Source organism: Oenanthe melanoleuca, chromosome 14, assembly GCF_029582105.1.
Source record: "Oenanthe melanoleuca isolate GR-GAL-2019-014 chromosome 14, OMel1.0, whole genome shotgun sequence".
Taxonomy (NCBI): Eukaryota; Metazoa; Chordata; class Aves; order Passeriformes; family Muscicapidae; genus Oenanthe; species Oenanthe melanoleuca.
The window spans coordinates 7,456,697-7,482,892 of record NC_079348.1 but is presented as its reverse complement, the minus strand read 5'-3'; the positions used below and the strand labels follow the sequence as shown (position 1 = coordinate 7,482,892).

The following is a 26,196-nucleotide window of genomic DNA, read 5'->3' as shown; positions in this document are numbered from 1 at the left end:
CTTGATAAATGTTGGGATATTTGATAAACGTGTTGGGATATTTGATAAATGTGTTGAGATATTGTATAAACCTGCTGGAATATTTGTTTAAATGTGTTGGGATGTTTGAATTCTTTTTTCCCAGCCCATTTTTTCACTTTTTATGGATTAAAGGCTGAGGTTTCCCACGCTGAGGTTTCCCTTTTTCCAAGTGCTGCTGGTTGGGAGGGGCAGGAGCAAAACTTTACTGCTTGGAATCCTGGAAAAACAGGATAAAGGTTGCTCCACGTTTTTCCCTTCAGTCATAATACTATAAAATGTAATAATTCTAAATTATAAATATATTTAGCAGCTTTAAACAAAAAGAAGGAAGGTTTAAATGGGATTTTGGGAAGGGATTCTGGGCTGGGATGGAATTCCCAAAGAAGCTGTGGCTGCTCCATCCTTGGAATGTTCAAGGTTTGGAAAATCTTGGGATTGTGGAAGGTGTTGGAGTTGGAACTGGATGGGCTTTAAGGTCTCTTCCAACCTAAATCATTCCAGGATTTTGGGATTTCTCTCTCAGGATCCAACATCCAGGCTATCAAATGGAATCATGAGGAGAAATCCATGAAAACCCCAAAGGAAAACACAAACTCTTGGATCCCAAGCCCTTGGTGGCATTCTCAAAGGAACAGGAGCAGCTTTTAGCAGGAACAGCAATTCCTGGATAATCCTGAACTCTGATAACACAAAATCCCAGGAATTCCCATACCACACCTCATTAATGGGCTCTGAAAATGTCCCTGGCCTGGTTTTTTTGTGGGAGTTTTGCCTTTAAGGAATTTTTTCCCCCCATTGAGAAGCTGTTTTGTAAAAGTTAAAAATCCCTGTAAAACAGGAAATGATGGAATTTTTGTCTGGTCATTTTTCCCTGGTTTTGGACACGTCACACATTTAACAAGGGCCCAATAATGGCTCTGTGGCATTTGCAGGGGGAGCTGATGTGGATAATTATGGATAAAATTATGGATAACAGCTCATCCACAGGCTTTGCTTCCAGGGAAAAGCCAGAACAGCACCAGCTCCATCCCACATCCTGGTGCTGAAGTAAAAATTCAGGATTGCATTCCCAAGCTGGCCAAATTCTCTTTTCTTTTCTTGGAAAAAAAAAATAAAATTAATTGCCTTGAAGGTTAAAAATCCTTGGAATCATCTCAGCAGGTGCCATGGATTGGGAGTGTTTTCCAAAGCCAGATTGGCATCAAACCTGGAAAATTTGTGGAAACTTTGGAGAATTTTATTAATAATGTCTGAGCTGCTTAAATTCCTTGCTGAGGGCGATCCCCAGTTTTATTGTTCTCATTTCAAGCTATAAATATTTTATTTCCACCTGGATATTGTGATTATTCCTAATAAATATTCACTCCTATTTCTTATTATTCTTAATAAATACTCACTCCTATAAATTATTAGGATAGAATCCCCCAGAATAGGCATACATGCTATGGAGAGATTGCAGATGGAATAAATTGTTTTTAAGATGGTTTAAACTTTGTTTTTATGAGTTTTATGGGAGAAGGAAAGGAAAGGAAAGGAAAGGAAAGGAAAGGAAAGGAAAGGAAAGGAAAGGAAAGGAAAGGAAAGGAAAGGAAAGGAAAGGAAAGGAAAGGAAAGGAAAGGAAAGGAAAGGAAAGGAAAGGAAAGGAAAGGAAAGGAAAGGAAAGGAAAGGAAAGGAAAGGAAAGGAAAGGAAAGGAAAGGAAAGGAAAGGAAAGGAAAGGAAAGGAAAGGAAAGGAAAGGAAAGGAAAAGGATTTTAACCCCAGTAGAAGAAAACTGAGTGAACACAACACTTAAATGTATAATTTCTCAATTTATTCCATATGAAAGCTCACAGATTTTTCCCCACACTTGCCAATGGCTCAATAGAAAAGAAGGAATTGTGTTTTTCCCCAGGCTGAGTACAGAAATCACTGTTTGTAACTCGCCACTTCCAGGTCCACGGGGTAGCGAATTCGGTTGCTCATGCACTTCTGCCTGTCAATAAAAATGCTGTTGGCTTTCACAGCAATTTCCTTCTCCAGCTTCATCCTGGTCTCCTCCAGATTCTTCAGGTTCTGCTCTGATTCTATCAGTTTTCTCTTCAGGGCCTCCAGGAATACTGTGAGTTGTTCCACTTCGCTCACCAACCTGGAAAGAGTTGGGTTAAGTCATGAGAAATCAGGGGATGGATATGGGATTTGGGATAAAGGTCAACTACAGAATCAAAAATTTATCAGGAGAAGGCCTCAGAAAAATACAGGAAAAGATTGGATTTGGGATAAAGATCAACCTGGAAGGAATTGGGTTAAATCATGAAAAATCAGGGGATGGTGTTAAATCCAAGAGATTGAATTTGGGATAAAGGTCAACTACAGAACCTAAAATTCATCGGGAGAAGACCTCAGAGGAATCCAAGAAAAGATTGGATTTGGGATAAATATCAACTACAGAATCAAAAATTTATCAGGAGAAGGCCTCAGAAAAATCCAGGAAAAGATTGGAATTGGGATAAAGATGAACTACAGAACCTAAAATTCATCAAGAGAAGACCTCAGAGAAATCCAAGAAAATATTGGATTTGAGATAAAGATCAATCTCAATGGAATTGGGTTAAGTCATGAAAAATCAGGGAATGGTGATCCAAGAGGTTGGATTTGGGATAAAGATCAACTACAAAATCAAAAATTCATCCAGAGAAGACCTCAGAAAAATCCAAGAAAAGATTAGATCAACTACAGAATCAAAAAGTTATTTTTGACTTTGAATAAAAAAATTCAAAGTCATCAAGTAAAAAAAAGGTGTCAAACTGCCCCAAATCCCTTTGGGATAGAACAGAAGCCTTGGAGGAATTGATCAATTATCTAAGTTGGGGTTAATTGCCTAAATTGGGTTAGATTTAATGACCTGAACTGGGGCTCATCCCTGCAGAGCTCCACGTTGGGCCTGAAGGATCTGTCGTAGAGCCTGGTTTGAGCCACTTTCAGGAAAGCTTCTTTGTCCCTGATGGCTTTTTTCAGGTTCACTATGTTGGCTTCCTCCTCCCCAATATCCTTCAGGATCTGCAGAGGAAATTCCAAGGAAAAAAAAAATAAAATTCAAATAGTAAACATCATCCCCCCAAAAATATCTGTTCTTGGTTGTTGTATATAGGTAAAAATCTTGCAAAATAAAGTCTTATAAAATCGTAGCTTCAATCTACAACTTCAGCTAAATACAATTGTTCATTCCCATGAAAAAATCATAAAAATAAAAATCAATTTACATAACAATCTATTGTTATGAAGAAAAGTAAGTTGCACCTAAAACAACAAGAACTCTATCCCATAAAAATCAATAAACAAAAATATATCCACTATCCAAAGCTAAAAATATTTAATAAACATGCACACAAGCCATTTGCCAACCAATTAACTAAATTTCAATCAATTAATCAATTCAACACAATACCTGCTAATATTTCTATAAAAATATAAGATATACAATAAAAATTCAGCTTTTCTACATAAAAAACTAATGTCACATCTATTTACATTTTATTATTTTTATTATTAGTATTATTAATGGCTTCACTGCCATTCCAGAAAAATCTGGGAATCCTGGGATCCCAGGACTACCTAAAAACTGGGATCACCCAGTTTTAGGGTTTAGTTTGGGATTAAATGTTTAACTCCAGCCGTTTTTGGGTTTGGGTCAGGATTAAATGTTTAACTCCATCCATTTTAAGTTTTAGGTCAGGAATAAATGTTTAGTTTAACTCCATCCATTTTAGGGTTTAGTTTGGGATTAAATGTTTAACTCCATTTGTTTTAGGGTTTAGGTCAGGATTAAAAGTTTAACTCCATCTGATTTAGGGTTTAAGGCAGGATTAAATGTTTAACTCACCCTTTCTAGGGTTTAGGTCAGGATTTATTAGTTTAACTCCATCTGTTCTAGGGTTTAGGTCAGGATTAGAAGTTTAACTCATCCATTTTACAGTTTAGGTCAGGATTAAATGTTTAACTCACCTGTTTTAGGATTTAGGTCAGGATTAAATGTTTAACTCATCCATTTTATGGTTTTGGTCGGGATTAAATGTTTAACTCATTTATTTTACGGTTTTGGTCGGGATTAAATATTTAACTCACCCGTTCTAGGGTTTAGGTCAGGATTAAATGTTTAACTCATTTATTTTACGGTTTTGGTCGGGATTAAATGTTTAACTCATTTATTTTACGGTTTTGGTCGGGATTAAATATTTAACTCACCCTTTCTAGGGTGTAGGTCAGGATTTATTAGTTTAATCCACCCATTTTAGGGTTTAGGTCAGGATTAAATGTTTAACTCCATCTGTTCTAGGATTTAGGTCAGGATTAGAAGTTTAACTCACCTGTTCTAGTGTTTAGATCAGGATTAAACGTCTAGTTGAACTCCATCCCACCAAAAACCACCAAGAGCTAAAGCGAAACCCCAACCAAACCCCAACCCAACGCAGAACAACTCAACCCCGACGCGGACTAAACCAACCCTTGTGGCCAGAATTCCATGAATCCCATAAACTCCCGGGTCCCACCTGCTCCAGGTGCTGCTCCAGGCGCAGCTTGGCCTCGTCCAGCTGCCGGCAGTGGCTGTCGAAGGCCTGGTTGGCCGCGGCTCGCTGCATGCGCAGGTCCTCGGAGGCGTCGCGGATGATGTTGTTGATGAGCGAGCGCAGCTGCACCGACGCCAGCTTCTCCTGCTCCGCTCTGGAAATGCTGTCGTGGCTGAATTCCGCCCAGGATTTGGGCGTGGAGGCGCTGCAAGAACCAGGAATGGCACCCAAATGGGGATTTCGTCCTTAAAAAATGGCTCTCTGCCATGGAAACGGGGTGTTGGTTTGTGGTTGGTTGTGGTGGGGATTTCTTGTGAGGAACGGGGTTAATGCTTGGAAAGATTGATAAAAATTCATTCATTGAATGAATTCCTTAAAATTCTTGCATCAATAGAAATCATCCAATCCATTAATAAAAATTCTTGAATAGGTCGATTAAAATATTCCATTTAATCCAAAAATCGGCAAATGAATTTGTAGAAATTCTTGAATAAATCAATAAAAATCATCAAATCCATGCATAGAAATTCTTGAATAAGTTAATTAAAATATTCCATTTAATCCAAAAATCGGCAAATCAATTCATAGAAATTCTTGAATAAATCAATAAAAATCCTCGAATGAATCAATAAAAATCATCAAATCCATTCATAAAAAATTCTTGAATAGGTGAATTAAAATATTCTAATTAATCAAAAAATCGTCAAAACAGTTCATAGAAATCCTTCTAATAAAAAAATCTTCTAATAAATCAACAAAAATTATCGAATGAATCAATAAAAATCCTCGAATGAATCAATAAAAATCCTTGAATAAGTTAATAAAACTTCTTGAATAACTAGAAATCCTCAGATAAATTAATAAAATCAACAAAAATCTTCTAATAAATCAACAAAAATCCTCGAATGAATCAACAAAAATCATCAAATCAATTCATAAAAATTATTGAATAAATCAATAAAAGTATTCTAATAAATCAATTAAAAAATCCTTAAATAAATTCACAAAAATTCTTCAATAAGTCAACACAAATCTTCTAATAAAACAATAAAAACCCTCAAATAAATTCATTAAAATTCCTGAATAAATAAAAATCCTTGAATACATTCATAAAAATCCTTTCATAAATCAATAATAAATCTAATAAATCATTCCCAGAGAAGCTGTGGCTGCCCCATCCCTGGATCCAAGGATGAAGTTTGGAGTACTCTGGGATGGTGGAAGATGTTGGAGCTGGAACTGGATGAGTTGGAAGTTTCAGGAACTTCCAACCCAAATATTCCATGTAGGACATTCAGCACAACCATGGAGCTGCCTCAAAGCTCTTCCCACCCAATCCCAGCTGGGATGATGAGGAGGATGATGAGAGTCAGGGAAAAAAGCAGGGTGAGTTTTCCCAAGCTAGTCAAAGGAAAACAGAATGGAAAGAATTGATAACAAACTCTAACACCTGGTCTTGTGGACAGGAGGAGTGAGTGGAGAATGTGACTTTTTGGTAAAAGTGTTTTCTTGGACCACTGAGCTTAATCCTATCCTTGGTTCTGCGAGCCAGTCTATAAAAATGTGCCTAATTCTACAATAAATGTCTCCTGCTCTCTGGGCCAAGCCTGTGTTGCATTTTTTGCCCTTCTCTAGATTCACAGCAGCAGGATTGGAGTGTCCCAGGTGTGCTGGAAGGAGGATCCTGGGGTGGACTCACTTCTCCTCGAACTTGAGGGAGCTGGGGTGGGACTGGATGTTGGTGCTGTCGGGGCAGTAGCTGATGCACTTCTCGTCGATGTGATACGTCTCCACCTTATCCGACCAGTCCAGCTCGCAGTTCTCCTTCTGGATCCGGTTGGATCTGGAAAATTGGGATCACAGCTCAGCAGGAAGCAAAAGAATTCCCAAACCAAGCCTGTTGGGGAAGAGCAGCTCCATCCTTTGTGCTCGCCCTGAAATTCCTTGTGGGCGGGAAAATCCCAAACGCTCCCGCCCAGCGCCAGCTCCTGGAGAGGAGCCTGATTGAGATGGGATATGGGGGAAAATTCTGGAAAAAAAATCCAGTCTGAGGGTGTCTGAATGAGATGGGATTTGGGGAAAAATTCCAATGTGAAGGTGCCTGGAAGAGAAGCCTGATTTTGATGGAATATTGGGGAAAATTCTGGTGTATTGGGAAAAAAATTCCTATGTGAGGGTGCCTGATTGAGATGGAATATTGGGAGAAAATTTCATTGTGAGGGTGCCTGGAAGTGGAGCCTGATTGAGAAGGAATATTGGGAAAAAAATCTGGTGTGTTGGGAAAAAACTTCCAATGTACTGGGAAAAATTCCATTGTATTGGGAAAAAAATTCCAATGTGAGGGTGGTTGGAAAAGGAGCTTGATTTTGATGGGATATTGGGAAAAATTCCAATGTGATGGTGCTTAGAGAGGAGCCTGATTTTGATGGAATATTAGGAAAAAAATTCTGGTGTATTGGGAAAAAATTCCAGTGTAAGGGTGCCTGGAAGTGGAGCCTGATGGAGATGGAATATTGAGGAAAATTCAAATATGAGGGTGGGGAGGCTCTGGAATAGAATTCCCAGAGAAGCTGTGGCTGCCCCTGGATCCCTGGAAGTGTCCAAGGCCAGGGATTGTGGAAGTCCCTGCCCATGGAATGATATTCAAGTTAAAATTGCTGCTTTGTTGTTAATTAGAGTCCCATATCGCTCAGGTAATTATAACCTAATTCCAAATTCCTGCAGGTTGTTATCAGCTGATAACACCAGGTGTCACTGTCAGCCAAGGAATTGGGAATTCTCCTGGAAAATGGGAATAAAATGGGGTTAAAATAAGATTAAAATGAGACTAAATGGGGCTAAATTTGGACTAAAATGGAGCTTCAATGATCTTAAAACAATTAAACCCCCCAAATTAAACTCATTAGGCTCCTCTCATGGTCTAACTAATATAACAGACCTACTTTGTATTAATTGCCATTTACAGCCACTTTTTAGAAAACAATATTTCTTTTATCAGGTAGAACAAGGGCAGATTAAAGGATTTTTTTTAACTAAAATATTAAGTTCCCAGCAGTTGATTCCTTTATATTGATGGATTTTAGGACACAATAACACCTTTCCAAAGGATTTGTTAGAAATTTCAAGCAAATAATCCTTTGGAATGACAAGGAACACTCAAAAATTCCAGATTTAAAGTTCACACTGACATCTGGTGGCAAAAAAAAATTCCTCTTGGAAAGCTCCTTTGATCCCAAAAGTCCTTTTAATGACACAAAGATATTCCCAAGAAGATATCCAGAGAATATTTTTATAGCATTGGAATTTAGTGTTGGAAAACAAATCCAACACAGTTCTGGAAAGCAGGGAAATTTAAATCTACTAAAAATCCAGAGATTTCCAGATTTAAATGGAATTCCCACAGCTCCTGAGATCTGTACCCACCTTTATCCCAGGAATTTTTTTCCCTGGGAAATGTTTTACCTGATCTGAGTGGTAGCTTGGATGATGGTTCTTTTCAGAAGATCCCGAATATCCCGGATAAGATCTGCTTCCTAAAGAAAAACAGGGAGAATTCCCTGGAATTTTTCTGGATTCAGAGCAGAAAACACAATCCTGAGGAGAAATTTGTGGATAAATCCTTAAATTTCCTTATCTATTCTCACTTTGTTATGGTAAAACTTGGAATTTTGGAGTCACCAGATCCTGAGGGAAATCAGCTCTAAACCTATGGAGGCTGAAAAAACTGGATCACTTCTCAGAGTGATTTGAAAAACTTCTTAAACACAGCAAAGACTCGGAAAAAAAATCCTTGGAGTGACTCCAGGGGTTCAGGAAAGGGCACCAGGAATTGCAGGGGACAATTCCAGCAGCCACAGTTTCACCTCCTCACTGCTGATCCTCATTTCAGCGCTGTGACCAACAGGGCAGCAGTGCCAGGGGTGTCACCAACAGGGCAGCAGTGCCAGGGGTGTCACTGACAGGGGAGCAATGCCAGGGATGTCACCAACAGGGGAGCAGTGCCAGGGGTGTCACCAACAGGGGAGCAGTGCTAGGGATGTCACCGAAAGGGGAACAGTGCCAGGGGTGTCACCGAAAGGGAAACAGTACCAAGGATGTCACCAAAAGGGGAACAGTGTTGGAAGTGTCATTGACAGGGAAGCAATGCCAGGAGTGTCACCAACAGAGCAGCAGTGCCAGGGCAGCAGTGGCAGGGATGTCACCAAAAGGGGAGCAGTGCCAAGAGTGTCACAGACAGGGTGGCAGTGACAGATATGTCACCAGCACAGCAGCAGTGCCAGGACAGCAGTGGCAGGGCTGTCACCGACTGGACAGCAGTGTCAGAGATGTCACCGACAGGACAGCAGTGGCAGGGCTGTCACAGACTAGACAGCAGTGTCAGAGATGTCACCGACAGGACAGCAGTGGCAGGGCTGTCACCGACAGGGCAGCAGTGTCAGAGATGTCACCGACAGGACAGCAGTGGCAGGGCTGTCACCGACAGGACAGCAGTGTCAGAGATGTCACCGACAGGGCAGCAGCGGCAGGGCTGTCACTGACATAGCAGCAGTGGCAGGGATGTCACCGACAGGGATGTCACCAACAGGGCAGCAGTGTCAGGGCTGTCACTGACATAGCAGCAATGTCAGGGCTGTCGCCGACAGGGCAGCAGCGGCAGGGCTGTCAGCACCAGGCCCCGCTCACCTGCAGCAGCTGCCTCTCCACCTCATCGATCACCAGGTCGGGCGGCTGCCGCCGCTCCCGGCACTCCAGGTTATCGATGACAACCGCGTAGGGCACCTCGGTGGCATCGAGCGCCCGCTCCAGCCGCAGCTTCTGGGCCGCCAGCAGGTTGGTCTCGGCGTCCAGCTCCATGATCTCCTTCTGCAGCTCCATCCTCCAGAAGTGGACGTCGCCCAGCCGCTGGCCCAGGGTGCTTTTGGAGTATTCCTGGGCTCGCTGCGCGCTGGCGGCCGCATACTTGGTCAGGTGCTTGGCCTCGGCGCGGCCGCGCTCCGCCTCCTCGCTGGCCGCGGTCGCGCTGCAGTAGACGCCCGCGTTGCGGCGGTGCCACTCGGGCAGCTGGTACTTGGCGGTGCGGTAGCCGGCCATGGCCATGCCGCAGCAGGAGCGCGGCCTGTCGCTGCGGACCACATCGCAGATCCTGGCGGGCAGCGGGCGGCAGGGAACGACCGTGGGCCGCGGCTCGTCGGGCTGCGCCATGGCGGAGCGTCCGCGGCTCCCCGCTCCGCAACAGCGTCCTCCCGTCACCGCGGCAACCAGCGGCGGGGCGGGCCCGCGGCATGATGGACAGCAGCGCGCACCAATCAGAGAGCGGATCGGCGCTGAGGGCGGCGCTGATTGGTGGAAGTGCTGCCTGCGCCCGCCCCCCACGCTGCTCGTTGCCGTGGTGACGGCGGCTCGTTGCTATGGTGACGGGAAAGGCGGGAAGGTGCGTGAGGGAGGTGTCATGGCGGCCGGGGATGCCCTCATGGAACTGTAGGAAGGACGTTGAGCGTGTCCAGAGGCGGGCAACAAGATGGAGAGCTTGGAGCACAAACCTTTCTGAAAGGGAAAAGAGCCCGCCCCCTCCCTCCTGCCCCTCCCGTCTTTCCCAGCTTTCCGCCTAATGAAAGGATCAGGGATGGATTGATCCTCATGGCGAGAGGGGAGGGACACACGTGTTCCTTTATCCCGGTGTTCCCTCATCCTGGTGTTCCCATCCTCATGCCGGTGTTCCTGTCCTCATCCCGGTGTTCCCGTGTCCCTCATCCCTTTTTTCCCGTGCCCATTCCCGCTTTTCCCGTGTCCCTCATCCCGCTTCTCCTGTAGCCCTTATCTCGCTTTTCCCGTGCCCATTCCCGCTTTTCCCGTGTCACTTCTCCCTCTTTTCCTATGTCTCTAACCCCACTTTTCCCGTGCCCATTCCTGATTTTCCTCTGTCCCTTATCCCACTTTTCTCGTGTCCTCATCCCGCTTTTCCTACGTCCCTCATCCCGCTTCTCCCGTGTCCATTCCCGCTTTTCCCATTCCCATTCCTGCTTTTTCCCGTGTCCCTAGTCCGCTTTTCCTGTGTCCATTCCCGCTTTTCCCGTGTACCTCATCCCTCTTTTCCCGTGTCCCTCATCCCGCTTTTCCCTGTCCATTCCCGCTTTTCCCTGTCCATTCCGCTTTTCCCTGTCCATTCCCGCTTTTCCCGTTTTTCCCTGTCCATTCCCGTTTATTCCCTGTCCATTCCCGCTTTTCCCGTGTCCATTCCCGCTTTTCCCTGTCCATTCCCGCTTTTCCCGTGTTCTTCATCCCGCTTTTCCCTGTCCATTCCCGCTTTTCCCTGTCCATTCCCGCTTTTCCCGTGTTCTTCATCCCGCTTTTCCCTGTCCATTCCCGCTTTTCCCTGTCCATTCCCGTTTTTTCCTGTCCATTCCCGTTTATCCCTGTCCATTCCCGTTTATCCCTGTCCATTCCCGCTTTTCCCTGTCCATTCCCGTTTATCCCTGTCCATTCCCGCTTTTCCCTGTCCATTCCCGCTTTTCCCGTGTTCTTCATCCCGCTTTTCCCCTGTCCATTCCCGCTTTTCCCTGTCCATTCCCGTTTTTTCCTGTCCATTCCCGCTTTTCCCGTGTCCATCCCCACTTTTCCCGGCTCTCTCCTCCCGTGCCTGCGGCGCTGCCGCCGTGCAGGAGCCGCTCGCCCACGCAGCTCCAATTCCCCGTCTGGAGCAGGAAAAAAAACCTGGAGCGATCCCAATCCCAACATTCCCGGCTGGCTGCTCCCGCCGTGGAGGGACGGGAAGGGTGGGGGGAGCACATCCAAGAGAATTTTGGGATGAAGGAATGTGGCTGTGCCACAGGGAGGAATTTTTATCCGGGCTGGAGGAGGATTTGAGTACAGGGATTTGATTCCTGGTGTTTGGAGGGGGGATTTTCCAGGATAAAGGGAAAAATTTGATGTGTTGGGATTTGGGACGAGGCCAGGAAATTTGAGATTTGGGGATGGATTGTTAATATTCCAGGTGTTGCTGGCTCTGGTGCCAAAGCTGTGCCTGGAGTTTGGTGGGATCCTGAATCCCACGGCTCCAGGGGGAAAAGGCCACATTCCCAAATTCCTGGATCTTGTCCCAGGAGGTGGCACAGCAGGGTGGGGTTTCCATGCCCTTGGGTCCCACGGGAATGGCTGAATCCAGGGATTTGGGAACTGGGGAGGATGCAAAAATCCCTTTCCTTGGAAGCTGCAGCTCCAGACTGTGCTCCTGGAACTGTTTCACGCATAGATGGCTCTGAAATAAAAACTTCTGGAATTATTTTCCTTAACCTCCTTTTTGGGAAAAGAGAAGGATTTCCAAGTGAACTTAATTTGGGAGGCTGGAATTTTCCCTCCTCCCTTTCTTCCCTCTTTGCCTTCATTTCTTTGGATTAAATTCCTTATTTTCCACACATGAAACATTCCTTGCTTTCCAAAGCAAATCCTTTTTTCAGGAGAGGCCACATGGAAAAACAGGAAAGGAACGGGAGCTCACCTATAAAATATTCAGCAGCTCAGCTCTGCTGGAGCCTCCAGAGAAATTTTGGGATCTGGGATAACGAGGCTCCGCTGCTTTTCCCGCGTTTCCGCCTCCTCCCAGCTCATCCTTTATTCATGTGCCCTTTCCATGGCTCCTCCTGAAGGAGCTTTTGATCCTTTTGTTCCTGCGTCAGGAAGGGAAAACACCCCAGAAAAAAATGGGAGAAGGGAATTCCCTTCATGGAATTGGTTTGGATTTGATGGGGTTTTATGGAGCATCCCATTCCAGCCCTGCCATGGACAGGGACACTGGAATTCTTTCATCCCAACATTTCATTGAACACTGGAAAATATTTTTTTATGGGAAAGAAGGAATTCTTTTCCTCCCAGGATCTTCCAGGGCACAAGAGGAGCCTCCTGGAAAAGCTTTCCTATTGCAGGAGGAACCTGGAGGCTCCTGCTCGGATCATTCCCAGGATGGCTCATTTTTCCCTTTTCCATCTTTTTTTTTTTTTTTTTTTTTTTTTTAATCCAAAAATCCCACTTTATTATGGGATTGACTTTGAAATGGGATGATCCTGGATCTCTCCTGGAATGGATTGGATTGGGAAAGGATCTTAAAGCTCATCCCATTCCAACCCCAACACTTCCCATTATCCCAATCCTCATCCAGCTTTTCCTTGGGCACTTCCAGGGATCCAGGAGCAGCCACAGCTTCTCTGGGAATTCCATCCCAGCCAGGAATTCTTTCCCAAAATCCCATCCATCCCTGCATCCGAATTGTTGGAAGCTATTTCCTCTTTTCCTGTCATTCCATACCCTTGGGAATATTCCTTCTCCATCTTTCCTTCCCACCGAGCTGAGGGGATTTTCCTGGCAAAACCAGCCTTAGGTGGTTTTATATATATATAATTTTTTGGTTTGGTTTTTTGTTGTTTTTTTTTTTTTTTTTTTTTTTTGTGCCAGGAATTCTCCATCCTTGGAACGCACAGAGGGAAATCCAGGAGAGTGAGAACATCAGGAATCCAAATTGAGGGAAAACCGGGATAAGGCAAGCGGAGAGTGGGAGAGATTCCAGCGGGAGTGAGGTCAGCGGGAATCCTCGGCAGGAAAACCCGGCCGGTTCCCATGGAAACGCCCAGCCAGGATTTCACACTCCGCCAGTTTCAAGTCAGCATTCCATAAAAAAAAAATGGGAAAAACCCAGGGAGGGAATCCTGAGGGAACCCCTCCAGCGATTTTATTTTTTCCTTCATGGAATGCACGGATAAATAGGAATATTTCAGAGTGGAGCACAATTCCAGGGAGCTGCTCCCTGTTCGGACACTTCCAGGTGATTTTCCAAGATTTCAGAAGGTTTGGAATTATTTTGTCGTGAGATAATCAGTGGCACAAGGAGCTCGTTGGAAATTAAAGGAATTTTATGGGATAAATGAAAAAAAAATCAGGAATAAGGGAATAGGAAGAGCTCGGAGGTCAAAAATACATAAAAATCCTGATTTTATTCTTGGGAAAAGATGGAATTCTGGATTTGGGAGGAAAAGGGAATTTTAAGGAGGATTTTCCATCGACAATGAGAGGTTGTCATGGGCAACTGGAATTTAGGAGATTGGAATTTGGGAATGGAGCAGGGATTCCCTTCCAGCAGCAAAGTCCATGGAAGAGGGAACATCAGGGAATGCAGCTGGAAAATCTAATTAAAAAGAACAAAAAAGGCAAAATTCCCGAATTTGAGCTGTTGTGGTTGGAACTGTGGGAGAAAATGGGAAGGGGTTTTCTGGGATGAAGTGGGATGAGTGGGAATGGGAATTGACAAAAATATTCCATAATTGATCCTCAAAAATTCAAATAATCCGGATTTTTTGGGGATAATTCCTAAACTCCAGTGGCAGAGCTGGGCTGGGCAAATTTGGGAATTCCAAAAGAAATTAATGGATTTAGCCATAAACCAAGAGTCATGATGAAATCAGATTGGGAATTTTGTTATTTTTTGGAATTTTGTTATCATGGAATTAGGGAATATTTGGAATGGAAAACTCCTCCATTCCATCCCAACACCTTCCACAATTCCAGGTGGTTCCAAGCTCTGTCCAGCCTGGCCTTGGATGTTCCCAGGATTGAATAAAATCCCAGCCACGAATTCTTTGGGAATGCTGGGAATTTAGGGAAGCTGTGCATTCCCATCTTGGAAAACTCAGTTCCAGAGGGAATTTGGGGTAGAGGCCAGGCTGGAAAGGAGAAGAACAAAGCAGAGAAAAGGAAAATTCCCAAATTTTCTTTGGGATGTGGGATGGGAATGGAAAGAACCTCCCAGACCTGGAGGGAGCTCATTCCCAACTTCCCCATTCCCACAGGAATCCCATTATCCCGCTTTTCCCTGGGCTGGAATTCCCTCTGGGGAGGATCCTTTCAGCCTCTGGATCCTTCCCAAAGATTTATTCTTATCCAGGCTTTTAGAGGCAAAGCCAAGCTTTACAAAGCTGGGCTTTTAGAGCCAAAGCCCAGCCTTAGAGACAAATTGGGCTTTCCAAAGCCAGGCCTTAGAGACAAATCCAGGCTTTACAAAGCCAGGCTTTTAGAGCCAAAGCCAAGCTTTACAAATCTGGGCTTTGAGAGCCTGAGCTGAGCTTTGAGAGCCTGAGCTGAGCTTTGAGAGGCCTCCCATGAATATTTCAGGCCGGAACAGCAGGGATGAGGCCGGTGAGAGCAGCAGGGATGGGAGGTGCTCCAGAGGGAATTTTCTGGAATTTTCCAGCTGGATTTACTGGGATGAGGTGTCCTTCCCTCAGGGTCTGGAGCATCCAGGGAAAACTCTGGAATGGGAAATGTTTTGTCTTCTGGAGTTGAGGTCAGCGGTGATTCTGTTCCCATGTGGGCTGCAGGCTCCCGGTTTTCCTGTTTTTTTGTGGATTTGTGAGGGAATTCCCGGCTCTGCAGCCCCTCAGGTAGCTCAGGATGTCCCTGGTGATCCCACAAATCCTGAGCCATCCCACAAAACCAGAGTGATCCCAAACAACTCCCACCTGGAACTAAAATATTCCCAATCCACTCCAATGTGTCCTGCTGCTCATTCCTTCCTTCATCAAGGCCAGGGGAATAAAATCTGGGAATTCCAGACAATTCCAGAGTGGGATGGGCAGGACTGGAGAGGGAAATCTGGGAATGGGAGGATTAACATTTTACCCTCAGTATTTGGAATATTTAGAAATATTTAGGAATATTTAGGAATATTTAGGAATATTTAGGAATATCTAGGAATATTTGGGAATTTTCTTTCTGTGTCTCCATGAGACCACAGTGGGGAAAGGAAAGAGCCAGAAATCCCAGGAAAAAGGGATGAGGAGAAGTCCCAGGAATACCAGTGGCCCTCAGAGCTGGGGCTGTGTCTCTTCATTTCTATCCCAAAAAAAAAAAAAAAAAAAAAAACAAACAAAAAAAAAAAAAACTGGGATAATATGGCCAAGAATGGAGCTTCTGGAGCTCTCACCTCATTTTTTGGGATCACCAAATCATTCGGGCTCATTTGACCCCTCCTGCTCCCAGTTTTTAGAGGCCAGATAAGGAGTTCATCCCAATTATCTGTGGAAAAGATTATTTCCTTTTTTTCTGGCTTCATTCCTTCCTTGTTATCCCAAAAAATCATCATCCAGGCCAGGAGGCCAAAGGAATTTCCTGGATAACAACAAGACATTAAATTACTTTATTCCCCCCTGGCCCAAGGAGGTGAATTCCTCCCTGAACTCATCCCTGAGGATTATCAGGAATAAACTCCAACTTTTCCAAGGTTTTTCACCCGGCCCAAAGGTTCCCTGACCTCATTCTGGGCTGAAAATTCCGACTGGGGAAGTGCTGAGCTTCCCAAAAAATAATCATGATTGAGCTTCCCAAAAAATAATCACAGTTTGGAAGTGGAATTCTGGGAATTGGAGGTGCCGACCTGAATTTTAGGAATGCAAAGTTTGCATGAGGGAAGGAACTTTGGAGGGGATATTTAGGAAGTGCAGGTGGCTCGATTCTGGTTATTCCAAATATCCCAAATTCCCTTAAAAATTGATTTCCTGGAAAACACCAGCTTTGCCTTCAAATTTCCCTCTCCTGGTTTTCCTATGTTTCATGAAATCCCTGGATGATTTGGGATAAAGTTAATCCCATCCCAAATCCCAGTTTGTTGCAAATCCCATCCAACTTGGCCTTGGATTTTTCCAGGGATGGGGCATCTCAGCTTCTCTGGAAAACAGGGAATTAGAACCATTCCTGTCGTGGTTCTCCCGGTGATGGGATTAATCCCATCAATCCCACTTTTCCCTCTTCTTTTTTTTTTTTTTTTTTTTTTTTTTTTTTTTTTTTTTTTTTTTTCAGGGATTGGGTGGTACTGAGGGCTCTTGGAAGCAGAAAATTCCAGGGATTTGGATGAGTGGGATTCAGGAGCTGCTGCAGCATCCAAAGGAAATCCATGAGCTCATCCCCTGCTCTTGGAAGAGCAGAAGGAAATTCCCCTGAGGATCAGATCGTATCCAAGGATTTTCCCATATTTGAAGGGCAGCCCCAAATCCTTCCCGGCGGGATTTTCCCGTTTTTCCCTGGAAAAGAGGCTGCCAGCAGAGGGCACACAATCTATGGAGATGGGATCCTGCTCCCAGCTCTTCCCGAACCCCTTTTCCAGGAGGATAAATGGAGGCAGGATGCGACATTCCCAAGGCTGGAGAGAGCCGGGAATGGGATCTGGGATCCGCCAGAACTTCCAGGAGTTTGGGATGTGATTAAGAACCATAAATTCCTGGCTGCTCCTTGCCAGGGATTTGGATTTTGGATCCCTCAGAACTTTCAGGTGTTTGGGATGTGTTGAAGGGTCAGAAACCTCCGGATGCTCCTTCCCAGAGATTTAGGATCCCTCAGAACTTCCAGAGATTTGGATTTTAAGGATCATAAATTCCTGGCTGTTCCTTCCCACAACCTCGGATCCCTCAGAATTTCCAGGAGTTTGGGATGTGATTAAGGATCATCAGTCCTTGGCTGTTCTCTCCCAGGCCAGGTGGGAATGCCATAAATCCCAATAAAACCAGCAGAGCATTAAAGGAACCCGGAGTGATCCATAAAAAATCATGGAAAGAGCCAGATATGACTCCCAGAGCAGGAGCAAACCCCGGCTGTTGTTCCCTGGCACCTTTGGAATCTGGTTTGTCCTTCCTGATCCATCCTCAGCCAGAACATTCCCTGCTCCAGCCCAAACTTCAGCAGGGATGCAAATTCCCCTCCCTGATCTTGGACTTGACTTTGAGGCTGGAAGGGAAAAGCCAACAACAATTTCTGGGATGGAAAAGGGATCAGGAGGCAAATCAGGATCCCAAATTCAATTATTCCTCCCGAAACATCCCGAATTTATCAATCCCGACATTTCCTGGATGTATCCCGGGCTGGAGGAATCCTGCAACACATCCAGCTCTCCATCAGCATCCCAGAGAATTAATTTCAGGAATTAGCAGCAATTCCAGTGATTTTGTCCCCTCAGATTCGGGAAAGGAAGATAAGGGAAAGGAAAATCCCTGTGCAAAGGGATTGTGGAAAACACTTTTCTCCCAGCTAATTAGGATCCTAAATCCCCGAGGGAAGATGTGGCTGGGAGTGGGCGGGGCTCTTCTGGATTTTCCCATTCCAAAACTCTCCAGCTCAGGGAATGACTTTCAGAGGGAAACAGAAGGTGGAGGAAAATGGGAATGGGGAGAAGGAGGGGCCAAGTGGTGCCTTGACCCCATCCCAAAGGCTGGCAATAAAATTCCCACCTTTCCAGTGGGGTGTCAGGAGAGCAAGATGCTCTTGGGAGTGCTGAATCCATCCCCAAATCCAGCCCCAAATCCAGCCTCAAATCCATCCCTCAATCTATTCCCCAATCTATTTCCAAATCCATCCCCAAATCTATCCTCAAATCCATCTCCAAATCCATCCCAAATCCACCCTCGGAGCTGCCATGGTTATGGAAAGGAGCCCCCACTTTCCTGGCATGAGGATTTATTCCCTCCCTTAATTCCTGAGGATCTCACAAGGAATTGGGAGGAGCAGGGCAGATCCTGCTCTGTTTATTCCAGAGTAAACTCCATTGTGTTGGGATTAATTAATTGGTTGGAATTAATGATTTTTTTCCCACCCAGACACCTTCAGCTATTCCAGGATGCTCCAAGCCCCGTCCTTGAACAATTCCAGGGATGTGGCTGGAGAAAGAATCCTCCTCATCATTCTGGAATTCTCTTTCCCAGAGCTAGAAATCCCAAGATCTTGGGAAACAATGTGGCTGAGACTCCCACGTGAGCTGGAAACCCCAAATCCTTCAGAATTCCCACAAACTCACCCCAGTTTTCATGGAAAACATCAGCAGAGAGGGCAGGAAACAGAGGGAATTCGACCCAGGGAAGGAATTCAAGCAGGATTCAACTGGAAGGAGATCCTGGTGATTCCCTTGCCTTCGGATTTTCCCATGTTCTTCAGCCCAATCTTTCATCCCATATCCCTCCTATCCCCGTGGCATTCCCACAAGCAGCCCCTGCAGACAGGTTGGATCATCCCGAGGAATTTTTGGGAATGTTTGGATTCCATCCTTGGATTCCATTCCGCTCTCTCCTGCTTGGCGCTTTTCCCTTCGTGTCCCACTCTCAAATCGCCACGCCCTGTTCATCCCGACCTGGGAACATCCCATAAAAACCTTGGAATTGCCGCTGGATCCCAGTTTTTTCAGAGCCCCATTAGGCTCAGCTTTGAAAGCCGCCTGAGCTCTCTTCCCAATCAATTCCCAGTTACGAACCGGGAAGAACATCGGGAGCTGCATTTGCAAATGGAATGTGCTGCGGGATAATGAACTCCAAACATTCCAGGGGACGGGATCCCATCCACTCCCGGATGGAAATCCCAACCCCGCACCCCTCAACCTGAGATCATTCACGGAATTCCAAGGAATTCCAAGGAATAAAACTTCCCGAGTGGAGTTGAAGGGCTGGAGTCTGTGAGGACTTCCCCTGAGTTGTTTCTTGGGATCCCTGGGAGTTTCTTGGGATCCTTTGGAGTTAAACCCTGGAGCAACTGAGTTGCGAGCTTAGAGCCGGGCTTAGTTATTAAACCGCTCCTACCTCCAACCTGGGCTCACACACACGGGATGGGGGAGCGCCGGGAGGGGGATCCCTTTTTTTTGGGGTCCATTCTCCTTTTTTGGAAAGCATCCCCTCCTTTTTTGGGATCCATCCCCCCATTTTTGGGCTCCATCCCCCTTTTTAGGGGCGCATCCCCCGCTTATTTTGGGATCCACCCCCCTTGGAGGTGCCGGAGCCGCGCACCCCTCGCAGGATGCAGCGGTACCAAACCCGCACATCCCTCTCCAAATCCTCAGCGCCCGCCCAGGGATGCTCTGGGAGGGTTCGCACCTGGTTGTCCCCCACCCTTGGGTGCCCTCCCGTCCCGCAGCGCCGCGCGGAGCCCGAACAAAGGCGGGGGAGGGGGAGATGCGGGGCCCCCGCCCCGCCGGGGCTGCCCCGGCTCCTCCCGGCGCCCGCCCCCGCCGCCCCCGCTCTCCCCTCCCCTCGCTCTCCCTCCTCCCCCGGTAAATCCGAAGTTTCCTGTTGGGCACGGGCGAAGCTCGGCGGAGCTGCCTCCTCCTCGCTCCTTGGGATTTACCGTCGGGAGAGGCTCGGGAAAGGCCCCCGCCACCTCCTCTTCCTCCACCTCCTCCTCCTCCTCCTCTCCCCAGCCTTCCTCCATCCTCCATCCCCGCGGGCGGGCGCCGCACGCCGAGCCCCAACCCCTCCCTCTTCCCCCCGCGCTGGATTTTGGGGGTGCCACCGTGCCTGGGCGGGGGGCTCGGCCACCCCCCGGAGCCGCGATTGTCGCCGGTCCCATGTGAGCTGCAAGGCACGGCTATGCCCCTGGGGACACCGCGCTCCGCCCAACTAAGGTAGGACACCCCCCAAGAAATCCACCAGCCCTCAAAATCAAAAGCCGGGAGGCTCCTCCAGGGGGTCCCCGAAGGGTGGGGGACACCCCCGGCTCGCCGAGGGGGGCGGGAGCGGCCGCGCCCGGGCGGAGGCTCGACCTCCCCCCGCCCGCCTTTGTTGTGGCTGGAGCGCCGGGACCCGGCGGAGCATCCCCGGGAGCGGCGGGCGAGCGGCGGGCGAGCGGCGGGGAGGGGGCCCGGCCCTGACCCGCTGCCCTCGCCCCGCAGGTGCCGCTGGCCGCGACCATGAGCGCCGGCGAGAGCCGCGAGCCGCCGCGCCCGGCCGAGGTGCGGGTCCCCATCACGGCGCTGCCGGCGCCGCGCCGCCCCGCCGAGCAGCCGCCCGAGGATGCCGGCAGCGGCTCCGGCTCCGGCTCCGGCTCGAGCAGCGGCTCCCCCGGCCGCGAGCCGCCCGCCGAGCTGGGCTCCGAGGAGGAGGAGCAGGTGCCTTACCCGGCGCTGGCACCCACCGCCTTCTTCTGCCTCAAGCAAACCACCCGCCCGCGCAGCTGGTGCCTCAGGCTGGTCTGTAATCCATATCCTTTCCCTCGCGACACCCCCCGGGACACGGCGACATCCCCCGGGACCCTCCCCGTGGCCGGAGCATCCCGGCGGAGCGGCGCGTCCCCGCTGCCGGCAGCGCCCGGGGATGCCACGGAGCCGGCGGCGCGTCCTCGGTGTGTCCCCAAAGCCGGCTCCCGGAGGGGCACACGGGGCATTTGTGGCAGCAGGCAGCGTGTCCCCAGTGTCCCCCCAGTGTCCCCCGTGGTGGGGACACGCCAAGGTCCCGCAGCGGCTCCGCGCGAGTGTCCGGGACGGGCAGGACGGAGCCGCTCGGGGGGTGCGGAGCCGCGGCCCCCCGAAATTCCCAGTGGGAACAAAAAAAAAAAAAAAAAAAAATCCCTCAACTCCACTCGCGGCTCGCTGGGACGGGAATCATCGGAATTCCAAAGGCGACCTTGATTTTATTGGAATGCCGGGGGGATCAGCCCCTCCGATGTTTATATAAGAGCCGCGAGTGCACGGGATCTTTCCCGACGTGGAAAAATGGAGCTGGAGTTGCTTTGGGAAAGGCACATTCCCGAAAAGTCCCCTCTGCTTTTGTTCTGTTGCAACTTGCAGGGGAAGGAAGGGAACAGTGAATCCCTTAAATCTCCGCCGTTCCCGGTGTCCTTTCCTGGCTTTAGGAATGTTAAATAATCATCCAGCAGCGTTTTCCTCTGGCTCGTGACATCCAGGAGATGGAATTTTCCCCGGAATGCTGGGTGCGAGCGAGAGTTGTCAGGCTGTGCCGGGAATCTTTGGGAAGTGAGCTTTTAGCACGGGCATTGTGTGGAGAATTCCTGCTTTTCCCTGCCCCCCATCCCTGCCTGCCTCTCTCCCCGTTATTTATTAATTAACCCCATGATTTATTAATAAGCTGATTATTGATCTGCCTCAGCTCCCCACACAACCCCCTTGTTCTCCCCAGCGCCCAGCCCAGCAGGAATTGCACATTCCTCCCGGGAATGCTGCCTCGGGCTGGGAGCTGTGGGAATAATCCGAGGGAAAATCCCACAGTTTTTATGGATTTGGGGCTCCTTTTGTTGTGCACAAAATGTTGGCCAACTTTAGTTCTGTAGTGATTCCTAAAAACGCTCAGGGATTTATTAAGGGTTGGATTTATTCGGGAAAAATCCCTTTCCTGATTTCTTTGCTCTGGAAAATGGAGCTCCTTGCCCCCAGCTGATTTCTTGGCTCTGCTCTTGTTGGGTGAAGTCTCTGCTTGCAGCAAAGCTGGGCTTAAATTCCTCTTCCTGAAGTGCTCCTTGCCGGTTAAACCAGGCCTAACATCACCTGGGTGCTCATTCCAGCGTTCGTGAGAGCCTGGATGCTGGAAAAATGGGATTTGGGGCACCTGCAATTAGGATTTCCAGCCCTGAGGGGAAAACTCGGATGTGTGAGGGTGGAAATGATAATTCCATAAGAAAAATGGGATGGAGCTGGCTTTGGGAAGGGGACTGTGTTGTCACAGCCAGGATGGATTTATTCCCTAATCCGGGTGGTCGTGTTGGAAAACTTTGGGAACCTATAGGAGGAAAAGTTTCCTTTGGATTTGGGGAGATCTCTGGGTTTGGCATTCCCAAAATCTCCTCTGGCACGAGGAGAATTCCAAAGCATGTTTTTTGGGAGAGGGTTCAGGTGTGTTCAGGCTGGGCTTGGATTTTCCCGTTGGGAATTCCCAGCAGAGCCTTTCCCAAACTTCCCCATCCGACAAAGCATCAGCTGGAAATGGGGATGGATTGTTAACAGCAGAGCAAGAATTCCATGAAATTCCCAGATTTCAGAGCTGGTGTGCTTGGATGGCAGCAGAGTGAAGCTCCTGAGGTGTCACAGGAAGGATGAGCTCCTTGCTGGGATTTATTCCCATTTTCCCAGTCTCCATAATCAATCCTTCAACTAAATTTTTTGGGAAGAGCTGGTCGTGATTTTTGGAGTGTCCACAATACAAACTTTTGATTAAATTTTTCAGGTTGGGATTTTTGGATCCGCCTCAGAGCAGGATGTGGGTCTGGGTGTGTTGGACCAGAGGAACCTGGAAACTGGGAGCTTGGGAAAAATTCCCTGGGGGATTGGAGGAGGAGCACGGCTGGATCAGTGTGCTGAGGGCTGGAATTCCCAGGAGATTTTCCCAGATCCCACAGAGGGAATTTCTGGTTGTGTGGGTTTGGATTCTCTTCCCACCCTTCCCGAAGCACAAATCTATAAACCAGGAAAAAGAGTGTTGGGTTTTCCTTAGGATTTATGGAAGGGAGGGATGGGTCTGGGAATGCTCCCAAAATCCTTGGATCTTCCCAAGGTGCCCTCCTTGGATGAGGATTTTTTGTTGTTTTTTTCCTGGGAAGTTGTCCTTGCTCCCACTGGGATTTTTTTTGGTGGGAAGAGAGAAAGGTCTCACTCCGTGCCCTCCAATTCCCAGATCTCTCTTTTCCCTGTGTTTGCTGGTTTGGGAATCCTCCTCCTGTGAAATTCCAGCTGCAGGAATTTCCAGCAGTTCCTCAGGATAATCCAGGAATGAATCTGTCTTTGGAAGAGGCACCCAAAATTCCAACTGTGCTTGCATCCCATAAATCCCATGGGAATCTCCCTTTCCAACCCAGGTTTTCCAAGAGCTGCCAGCCACTCCAGATATCTGTGGGAATCTGAGCTATCCCAAATGCATCCCCTCCCTGTGTTTGCTGGTTTGGGAATTCTCCTCTTGTGAAATTCCAGCTCCAGGGTCCAATTTCCAGCAGCTCCAATCCCTTGGGATACTCTTGGAATGGAACTGTTTCAGATGAGGCACCCAAATTTCCAATAAATCCCGTGGGAATCTCCCTTTCCAACCCAGATTTTCCAAGAACCTCCCAGATATTTTCAGGAATCGGAGCTATCCCAGCCCTGTGGCCCAGAGCAGGTGGGGATCTTCCCAAAAAACGTGATTTGTGTGGAGCTTAAGCAGGAAGGGGTCACTGGGAGGCTTTGGGGTGGCTAAAAAAAGCTGGAGCCGGGTTCTGGAGGGGACAGGTGGGGCAGGATCAGCTTACAGAGCCGGGAGCATTCCCGGGAAACATTCCCAGCCGGAGGCATCAGCGGGAAAACGGGGATGGGGCAGAGGGAGGAGCTGCACCTCGGGGCTTGAACAGCGCCGCTGCCGTCGGGAATGCCCAGAGCAACCTGGAAAAGTGATCCTGGAAAAGATTCCCCCTCTGCTTCCAGAGGTTTGTGTTGCTAACAAATTCCAGTTGGGAATTCTCCAGGAAAAGCGCTGATTTTGGGGGGTGGGAGCACTAATTAGGAGGGTGTTAATTCAATTAGTCCAAGCAGGGACACTCTGGTATCACTTTTGCTGTCCAGTGGCATTCCCTGGATTTATTCCTGGATTTTCTGAGTGCAGGAATCTCTTCTCGAGCTCCAGGGTCACCTCCAATCCCAATTCCCACCTCAAAATCACGGATCACAGCAAACAAAAACCCAAATGTCATTTCTGGGACACAAGCCCTGATCCAAATGGGATTTTCCCTCAAACCCAGCTGGATTTTCCCTCTGTTTCCCTTCTGTGCTTTGAATTTCCCGTTTATTTTTTTTTTAAATCCACATAAAATTAGGATCAAACTTCCTTATTTTCCTTCAGACTGGATCTCCTACATCTGTTTATTCCTGTGGGTGGCATTTTGTGTTGTTCCCTTTGGAATTTGGGATTTGCCACCCCTCAGGGTCATTCCCTGACTTTTCCTGAGTGGATTCATGGAAACCTGGAATGTCAAGAGGGGTTTCCTTGAATATTTGGGATTAGCAAGGAAGGGGTGAATCCCTGGATGTCCTTGAGAGGGGTTGGAAACATCTCCTGGATTTTTGGGTCATGGATGGGCTCTGATGTGGAGGAAAGCTTGGAATCCATCCCAGGACATCTACTGGAAAATTGGGAAAATGAGATGGAGGGATGGGAGCACAGCACTGGGAATCTGCTCCCAAGCCTGGCTCTGCTAGGATCCCTTTATCCTAATCCATGTTTTATTGCCAGTGGATTCCAGAGTTATCCATCCCTGCATCCCCAAATCCAGGGTTTTTCCTGGAAAATAGGAATTCAGTGATTCCAGGATGGTTTTGGAGCTGCTTTTCCTTTCCTCCTGATTTCTCCTTATTCCCTCCAGTGCAAACTCCAGTGCGTCCCATTGGATTTTCCTCAGAATTCCTCATAATCTCTGGGAAATATCTTCAATTTATTCCCTATTCCAGACTTATTTCAGATCACTCTAATTCCCATTTTCCATGGTGTTCATGGACACATGGACCCATGGAAATCTCAGACTCCACTTGGCTTTTCCCAGTTTTCTGTGAATCAACACATCCCATTCCAGTTTGGAGTTTAGTTTGGAATTTTGGGATGTGAGTCCAGGTGTGTTTTCCAGCATTCAGCATTCCAGGATGGAAATTCCTTGGAAATGTGGACCAGTGTGTCCCAGGAGTTGAACTGGGAATGCAGCAGATCTGAGGCTCCAGCTTATCCCTAGGGATGGATTCGGGGCTGTGGGATCCCAGATTTTCCATGGATATTTCCTGAGTGACCATCCAGCTTCTCTGGGATATTTTGCTGGGTTTTAGGGAATTTTTTAATGGAAAAATGGGATTAGATTGATTTAAAGTCACCTTTCCCTTGGCTTTGTGTTTGGGGGCTGGGGTTGATCCCTTGGTTGATCCAAATCCTGACTTTTCCAAGCTCCAAGTGGGATAATTCCATTGGAACAACTGGGATGGCTCGTTTGCAGTGGATAAACTGGGATTCCTGGGATTTTCTTCCTATTTTTGCCTGGATTTGGGATTTGTTTCCCAATCCCTGCTGCAGCCAAGAATTCCTGCTGCCCACTCAGGGTTTTCCTTGGATTTCCCCCATTTCCCAGTCTGGGATCTCCTTGGACTGCTGGAAATTCAGGAGGAATCCCAGGGATGCCCATCCAAAGCCATCCAGGTGTATTTTCCTTTAATCCCTCAGAATTCCATCACCTGGAATTCCATTCCATGGTTGGAATTCCTCACACGAGGAATATTTTCCAAATATTTACACAGATGTTGGAAACTCAGATTTTGCTCTTAATTCTTAAGGCAGCAGCTGCTGCTTGGGGCAAATCCTAAATCCCCAATCCCTAAATCTTTGGGATTTTAAGGAAAAGACACTTCAGAGGGAATATTTCGCTGCCTGGGATAGGAGGGAAGTTTCTCCATGGGTTATTCCATGATCCCACCCAGGAGTTAATTCCAGAACTTGCAATCCTTTTCCTGAAGCAAGGAAAGGGGACAAGAGGGTGATGAGCTCCAGGGCTCTTCCTGACCTTCCTGGAAATCTGGGAATGGTCACTCTGGAGTGGTCTGGAAAACTTTGACAAAAAACAGCTGGAAAAGACAATTTTCCCTCTTTTATTCCTGGATAAAAATCCGGTCTGGTCTGGGCAGCAGGAGCAGGGATTTGGCAGCGGATGAAACGCTCGGCTCTGGGATCTCATTTTCCCTCTTTCCACGGACAGATGGGAATTGTGTGAGCTCACAATGCTCCCAGTATTTGGCTGTTTTTCCCTGGAATTCCAGAGGAGTGGGATGGCTTTGTGTGTGTGCAGGGATTCCAGCGGGGTCACTGCTCCCAGTCCCTTCCCTCCATCCTGG

The 26,196-nt window shown here is 47.5% G+C and overlaps 2 protein-coding genes across 2 annotated transcripts in view; one reads left to right on the top strand and one right to left on the bottom strand.

The window, feature by feature from the left end:
• Positions 1 to 1,294: 1,294 nt before the first annotated feature.
• On the bottom strand, positions 1,295 to 9,853 carry TEKT4 (tektin 4). The gene is made up of 6 exons (XM_056503415.1): positions 9,252 to 9,853; positions 8,031 to 8,101; positions 6,268 to 6,411; positions 4,551 to 4,773; positions 2,906 to 3,060; positions 1,295 to 2,149 (listed from the first exon to the last, which is right to left on the bottom strand). The coding sequence occupies exons 1-6, from the start codon at positions 9,768 to 9,770 to the stop codon at positions 1,930 to 1,932; spliced, it is 1,332 nt and encodes a 443-aa protein (XP_056359390.1). The 5' UTR covers positions 9,771 to 9,853; the 3' UTR covers positions 1,295 to 1,929.
• A 9,806-nt stretch (positions 9,854 to 19,659) lies between these two features.
• Positions 19,660 to 26,196, top strand: part of LOC130259409 (voltage-dependent T-type calcium channel subunit alpha-1H-like) — a 41,165-nt gene continuing 34,628 nt past the window's right edge. The window contains exons 1-2 of the mRNA XM_056503669.1: positions 19,660 to 19,980; positions 20,248 to 20,696. Of these exons, the coding sequence (XP_056359644.1) occupies positions 20,266 to 20,696 (431 nt within the window). The 5' untranslated portion in view covers positions 19,660 to 19,980; positions 20,248 to 20,265. The remainder of the gene's footprint in view (positions 19,981 to 20,247; positions 20,697 to 26,196) is intronic.